The sequence below is a fragment of the Helianthus annuus genome, chromosome 16 (genome assembly GCF_002127325.2).
Source record: "Helianthus annuus cultivar XRQ/B chromosome 16, HanXRQr2.0-SUNRISE, whole genome shotgun sequence".
Taxonomy (NCBI): Eukaryota; Viridiplantae; Streptophyta; class Magnoliopsida; order Asterales; family Asteraceae; genus Helianthus; species Helianthus annuus.
In genome coordinates, this window is record NC_035448.2 from 41150768 (window position 1) to 41158798 (window position 8031).

At 40.0% G+C, this 8031-nt stretch overlaps 1 protein-coding gene across 1 annotated transcript; it reads right to left on the reverse strand.

Moving 5' to 3' along the window:
- Positions 1 to 207: 207 nt before the first annotated feature.
- On the reverse strand, positions 208 to 1143 carry LOC118488187 (uncharacterized protein K02A2.6-like). Its single transcript, XM_035985404.1, has one exon. It carries the CDS (start codon positions 1141 to 1143, stop codon positions 208 to 210), a length of 936 nt encoding a protein of 311 aa, XP_035841297.1.
- Between the last annotated feature and the right edge of the window lie 6888 nt (positions 1144 to 8031).

Genomic DNA, 8031 nt, shown 5'->3' on the forward strand with positions numbered 1-8031 from the left:
ATTATTAGACCCTTAACTCACCTCGTTTCCGACGTTACACCCGCACGCCTTGGCTCGGTTTTCCACCTGTGAACTACGCATCTCAACAAACAGATCAGTACGTACGACACAAACTGACACAAACAGACTCAATATACACAAAAATAAAAGATACAAAAAATGGTACAAACTATACAACTCGGGAAATCCCGAGCATGCAACACACTCTCACGTGCTCATAACGGGGAGGTCAAACACCTCCTCCTCTCGATCCTCGGTCGGTCCCTCAACAAAATGCTTCAATCGATGCCCATTAACCTTGAACCTCTGACCGTCTTCATTCTCAACCTCTATCGTTCCGTACGGGAACACCTGTTTGACCACATACGGTCCGTGCCAACGCGATCTCAACTTTCCCGGGAACAGCTTCAACCGGGAATTGTATAGCAACACCTTCTCCCCACACTTGAACTCTTTCACCTGCTTCAAGTGTTTGTTGTGCAACGCCTTAGTACGCTCTTTATATGCCCACGACTTCTCATACGCCTCATCGCGCAACTCCTCTAACTCGTGCATCTGAAGAAACCGGTTCTTACCCGCAGCTGGCAAGTCAAGATTGACTGCCTTCAGTGCCCAGTATGCACGATGCTCTAGCTCCACCGGTAGATGACATGCTTTCCCATAAACTAACCTAAAGGGTGTGGTCCCAATAGGCGTCCTATAAGCAGTACGGAAAGCCCACAGAGCGTCATCTAACTTCTCGGACCAATCAATACGACTGTTTCCGACAGTTTTCTCCAAGATGCTCTTAATCCCCCTATTCGAATTTTCCACCTGCCCACTTGTTTGTGGATGATAGGCCGTCGAAAGCCGATGGGTGACCCCATAGCATTTCAAGACCTTCTCCATCTGTGAATTGCAGAAGTGGGTGCCCCGATCAAATATCAAGGACTTCGGTGTCCAAAACCTAGCAAACAACCTCCTCAAGAATCTCACAACAACCCTCGCGTCATTCGTAGGCAAGGCCTCTGCCTCCACCCACTTAGAAACATAATCCACTGCGACTAGGATGTATCGGTTCCCCCTCGACATGGGGAACGGACCCATGAAATCGATACCCCAAATATCAAAGACCTCAACCACCTGAATGGGGTTTTGGGGCATCTCATTACGGGATGAGATATTTCCTGTCCTCTGACAGGCATCACAACTTCGCACAAACTCATGTGCGTCCCTAAAGATGGTCGGCCAATAAAAACCAGCATCAAACACGCGTTTGGCGGTATAAGCAGCACCATAATGGCCACCAGTCGGTCCCTCATGACAATGTCGCAAAATGTTGCGCGACTCGGACCCAAACACGCATCTCCTAATAACCTGGTCCGCACCGATCCTAAATAAGTACGGATCCTCCCAAATGTAGTGCTTGATTTATAATTTTTTTGCGAAAACCGACTTGCTTACGGACTGTATGGATAAAGCTTTGCGGTCCGTAAGGCTGTTAGGTCAATCCGGAGCCCCCCCCCCCCCCTTTGCGGACCGTAAAGACTAGGTCTTACGGTCCGTAAAGGGTACTGTTCAGCAAATCCTTTATTTTTTTCTTGTTTTCCGACACGTTTTTCCGTGCTTCTCTTGCTTCATTCACTTCCCTCCATTTTCACCGCTAAATCAGTAGGTTCATCATCAACTCATGCAAATCCATAATTTGAACAATTAAGTATCCGAATCGCGAGAAAACCACATACAAACCAATCAAAATGTAAGGAATTCGATACGAAAAATATGTGTAATTATGAACATATCAGCAACTCCATTTTTACTCACTTTACCTATCCCCGCACGTCAGGTATCGCGTCCCTTCTATTACCCGGTGGTCGGACAGCTCATAGCCGCTTCGTTATCCCTTTAGAATTACTTCACAATAGCACGTGTGCCATCAAACAAAATACCCAGTTGGCACACCTGTTACAAGAGGTAAGGTTAATCATCTGGGACGAAGCACCAATGATGCAAAAATATGCCTTTGAAGCACTTGATAAAACACTTAGAGATATATTGGGGTTTTCTACCTACGCAAACAGGGAACGTGTGTTTGGTGGCATGCCTGTTTTGCTTGGTGGTGATTTCAGGCAAATCCTTCCCGTCATCCCAAAGGGAAAAAGAGAAGATGTTGTTCAGGCATGCATAAATAAATCGTATCTGTGGAAAAGTTGTGAACTCTTCAGTCTCCACCGTAGTATGCGTGTCAACGAATACACCTCAACAGGTGTGCTAGACATGGATAGGCAACGTTTCAACAAATGGTTGTTAGAAATCAGCGATGGAATCGTTCCCTCAAAGGCCAAAGAAGGTGAAGATGAGCCAACCTGGATCAAGATACCCGCGAGGTTCATCGTTGATAGTTGTGGCCTTCCTGTGGAATCGATTGTTAACGTTGTCTTCCCGTCGTTTACAGAAAGGCAGGCCGATGACGATTTTTTGTGTGAAAGAGAAATACTAACCCCACGCAATATAGACGCGGACGAAATCAATGATTACATGTTTGCACAATTGAGACGGACCACAAAGACCTACAAGAGTTCTAACGAGATATGTCGCGCATCCACGGATGTATTAGAACAGGAACAACTCTATCCGTCTGAATTCCTAAACTCTTTGACATTCCCAGGTACCCCCACCCCCCCCCCCCCCCGGCACTAAAATATTAGTTATAGACAAAAAAATTGTGACCAGTTAAATTCTTTAATTATTTGACATTGTCAGGTATGCCACCGCACGCTTTGCATTTAAAAGAAGGCCTCCCTATCATGCTTTTAAGAAATGTGAACCCCTCGCAAGGATTATGTAATGGCACCCATCTTATTATCACAGACCTTGGGAAATTTGTTATCAAGGCTAGGATACGTACTGGGTCTAATCTTGGAGATACTGCATTAATACCGAGGATAACCCTTTCATCCACGAAATCAAAATGGCCATTTATTATGAAAAGACGCCAGTTCCCAGTGAAACCATGCTATGCAATGACCATTAATAAAAGTCAAGGCCAGTCATTAAAAGTTGTTGGTCTGTATTTGCCCTGACCTGTGTTTAGCCATGGCCAGCTTTATGTCGCGCTTTCAAGGGTTACGACACCTGAAGGTTTAAAGATTGTCATCGTCGGGGATGGCAACGGTAGCATGAAAAACCATACCAAAAACATCGTTTACAAAGAAACGTTTAACAATTTGGCCACATCAGATCGGACACAATAAACAATACTTGCCTTACCGTATATTTTTGGACTACCAAGAAACTTTTATCGCCTTTATCACTGTTAATCCAACATAATAACTTATGCATGCCCTAAACCCAATTTTTTTGTTTGTTCCGTCCCAAACACAACAGCTATATACGTACCACGTTGAGTATTATGCGTGTACCCTCCGACGACCAACTATCCCCGTATTCTGCCAATAACGCCAGCGCAATAGCTATTTATGTGCCACGGGTGGTGGGAATGTAAGTCTTTACAGCTTCCACAAAATTTTGAAAACTCATATTCTTTTTTATTTCTTGGTTTTTTGTTTGTTGATTTTATTTCGATACATGTGCTGGTTGGTTTATTTGTCTATTTTAGGAAGAAAAGGCGCCGATGATTCAAAGACTATTGTTTGTTGCTGGTTTGAACACATTGACACAAACGCATCTTGGGACACGGTTGCCAGCTGTCGTTGGGGGGGGGGTCATACACTTTCGTGCCCACTACTATTTCAATCATTTTGGTTGGTCAATATAGCGACATCGTGGATCCTCAAGTGGTGGTTGCACACTTACACATCAACCTTTTATGAAACTTATAGTGTTTCGTTTAATATTACATCCAATTGACTCCCACATGTTGATGATTATATAGAAATTTGAGAGGATTGTGAGAGGGCCTCAAGGAGCTGCTGCTATTGTTGCTTCAACTCTTCAAATTGTGCTTGGTTTTAGTGGACTTTGGCGTAATATCACACGGTTAGTTTTGAAACATGTTACACATTCTATCTTTTACCATTCAGAATTTAATTGGTTGGAAAAGTTTCGGTTTTTACGATTTCAGATTCATGAGACCATCATCTACAGTTGCATTGGTGGCTCTAACCGGTTATGGATTATATGAGTTTGATTTTCCCTTGGTATGCATATATAAATATGTGCGTGTATATATATATATTATCTACATATAGGGGATATGTATATAGAATGATGCTAATTATGCCTAAAAATATTAGTTTTATATACTTCCTTAATGTTCTGTAGGTTGCTAAATGTGTTGAGATTGGATTGCCACAGATTATGCCAAGAAACTTTTATCACCTTTGTCGCCGTTAATCCAACATAATAACTAATGCATGCCCTAAACCCAGTTTTTGTTTGCTCCGTTCCAAACACAACAGCTGACGACCAGCTATCCACATAGTCTGCCAATAACGACAGCGCAACAGCTACTTCTGTGCCACGAGTGGTGGGAATGTAAGTGTTTACAGTTTCCACTAAATTTTGAAAACTCATATTCTTTGATATTTCTTAGTTTTTTTTTTATTTTATTCAGATACATGGGATGGTTGGTTTATTTGTCTATTTTAGGCTGAAAAAGCAACGATGATTCAAAGACTATTGTTTGTTGCTGGTTTGAACACATTGACACAAACACATATTTGGACACAGTTGCCATCTGTCGTTTTGTGGGGGGGGGGGTCATACACTTTCGTGCCTACTAGTGTTTCAATCATTTTGGCTAGTTAATATAGCGACACCGTGGAACCTCAAGAGGTGGTTACACACTTGCACATCAACCTTTTATAAAACTTATAGTGTTTCGTTCAATATTACATCTAATTGACTCCCACATGTTGATGATTATATAGAAATTTGAGAGGATTATGAGAGGGACTCAAGGAGCTGCTGCTATTGTTGCTTCAACTCTTCAAATTGTGCTTCGTTTTAGTGGACTTTGGCGTAATATCACACGGTTAGTTTTGAATCATGTTACACATTCTATCTTTTACCATTCAGAATTTAATTGGTTAGAAATGTTTCGGTTTTTATGATTTCAGATTCAGGAGACCATTATCTGCAGTTTCATTGGTGGCTCTAACCAGTTATAGATCATATGAGCTTGGTTTTCCCTTGGTATGCATATCTAAATATGTGCGTGTATATATATATATTATCTGCATATAGGGGATATGTATATAGAATGATATAGATTTATAGATTTATATAGATTTAATAATATAGATTTATATATGTATAGACTCTTCATATTCAACTTCCATAACATCAAATTATTATTATTGGTTATCATTAATGCAATTAGATGTGTGAGCGCCTTTACATTTTCATATTCAGATCCTGTAACATCTTTGCATTTAAACTTCCATTAAAATGAAAACTGCCACAGGTCATCCCAAGAGCCTACTTATCATGTCTCTATAAATACACAGCCACATTCAAGCATCCTACCTTTCATTATACAACCTGTGGCTGAATATCGAAAGACACCTGCGAACATGAAGAAAACTACTGTTGTTGCTAACTGTACAGAAAGTTTGGCGACTCTTGAAGAAATATTAAACCATGGTCGAGAAAATAAGAAACACACGGTATCAACACTTTCTATAATTTCGATTGTTTCCCCCAGCATTATTATTATCCATACATTAAACATGTTTCTTCTAATCCATGCAGAATGCTGAGTTCAATTGTCGTGTGGTGATTAAAGGCGTACGTAATAGCGAAGAGTGGTTCAGACTTATGTGTGGAGGAGGAAAATGTATGAAAGGTGTATCGCATGATCACGAGGAGATGTGGTGTGCTGGCTGTGAAAACCCAGTTATGTTTCCCCAAGCAAGGTTCGTCTTTGGTATTCTACAGTTATGTGCATTGGCAAACGTCTTTATACATTTTCACATCTGAAAAAAAAAAAACTTTCAACAGGTTCCATCTTGAACTTGATGTGCTCGATTCCACGGCAAATGTGGTCATCGTGTGCTTAGATGACACTACACAGATTCTAACAAACACCACTGCTCAGTCTATACTCAATATGGAATCGGGTCTCTCGCACCTCTACACCGTTTCTTCCGCAAGCAACCAGGATAGCTTCACTCTAGTCATGATACAGACCTCTAACGGTAGCATCTCAACGCTCCCAAACTGCTTACATTCACTTATAGGCACCACCCGAACCATCCAAGTTGATACATCCACATACTACCATCATGGGGCCTTTGAGAGCTTCAACTGCAAACGTGTGCTCCCAGACGAAACCAATTGTCAATCCGTTGGATCTACCACTCCTACTCCCATGACTAGGAAGGGTAAAGGGGTGATGACAATACCAACACCGGTTAAGCTCAAAGAAACAGTCAGCAAGTACATGTAAGTTTCTATATATACTTTTGACTTATGAAATTCCATGAACCACGTAACTACCTGTCCATTTGTGTTGTGTTTTAGTAAATGTTCAAAACTGAATAATATATGATACAAACATCATGTTTATTTCTTTATGACTACAATGACACCACTGGTTTTGATATGTGCTTTTTCGATTTGAGAACGCATACGAACCCATCGCTTTAATGTTGAAATGAATTGTAATGGAACTTACCCGCGGCAAGTCGGCGACGCGCGGGCATCACCACTAGATTCCCACATTCCGTAAGGTTACCTTTCCTTATGTCGATTATGATGCAATTTGTAGTGAATTTGTTTATGCTTTTTTTTCGTTTGGATATTTAAGTTAAATCGTTAGATTATGTTTTTCCCCCCTATTTTTACATGCCAAATAGCTAAATGGAATTAATTGATCTTCAACGAGTTTGAACTGCAGTTCATAGATGGGAATTTACTGAACGGAGTTACATTCTATCAAGTTTTTAGTACAAAATAATGGAAATATATACATCATCCAAGTTAAGGTTCAGCCTAACATTTCCCTTCTTTCTTTCACAGCCCTAATTATGAAGATTCTGATTCAGATGGTTCTGTGGGTAGCTAAGGGGAACGTCGACTACATGGCCATGTATTAGCAGCAGAAGATTTCGTGGATTATTGAATAAAAACGGAGGCTTTATGAACTCCTTTAAGTTTTCCCCTGTAACGTATGTTTTTAGACTTGGCATACATGTTTGTTCTTAAACAGATTCCGCAAACAAAGTTTCCTGTGCTATGCACGCCTTAAATTTTGTGTGGCCAGCTTATGGTATAAGCTCTTATCACGTTTTGTATGGCATCTCTTACATTGTCTTTTGGCTAATTATCTTTTATCCATACATAAACATTTTCCCTAAACACACAACAAAATGAAGGACACTAACTGTTGGTCATGTCGTGCATCGCACGGGCCTTCCCTCTAGTTAAAATAAAAAACAAGTTTGAGTTGGTTTCAAAGCCGATCAACATTAATGGAGATTAGTGCAGGAAGGAGGAAACACTCATGCATTTACATTCACCTCCTTCTCACCATTTCAACCTTATAATTACATTAAAATTATTACATTTTTTCTCATATTTTTAAGTAAATAATATTTATACTTTTATTATTATTTTTTTCTCTCATCTACTCATAATCACTTTTAAAATGTATTAAAATAACTTTTAAAATATATTAAAAAAATACAGAAGGGTGAACAATGTTCCCTCACATCTATTATCTATTATCTATCTATACTATTTATAAAAGGGGAAAATACAGTGACATAAGAAAAGCTGAGGTAGCAGCCATGGAGGCTGTCCAACAATGCATTTCTTATGTCATTATTGCATCATAAGTCTTAATATATAAAATACTTTAAAATTCAAAGCTCTGGCCCACATTAAAATTTCAAAGGTCTGCCCATATACAAAAGGGAAAAGCTCTGCCCACATACAAATTCAAAACTCTGCTCCACATTCAAAATTCAAAACCTTTATCACATTCAAAATTCTGGCTCCACATATATAAGAAAAATCATTCAGGCTCCATATTCAAAATTCAAACCACACTTTCAATTGTAACACCCCGAAAATGTAAAAACTTTA

What these genes read in the sequence shown, in the direction of transcription:
- LOC118488187 (XM_035985404.1), bottom strand. Translation starts at nt 1,143, where the DNA reads ATGCCCCAAAACCCCATTCAGGTGGTTGAGGTCTTTGATATTTGGGGT.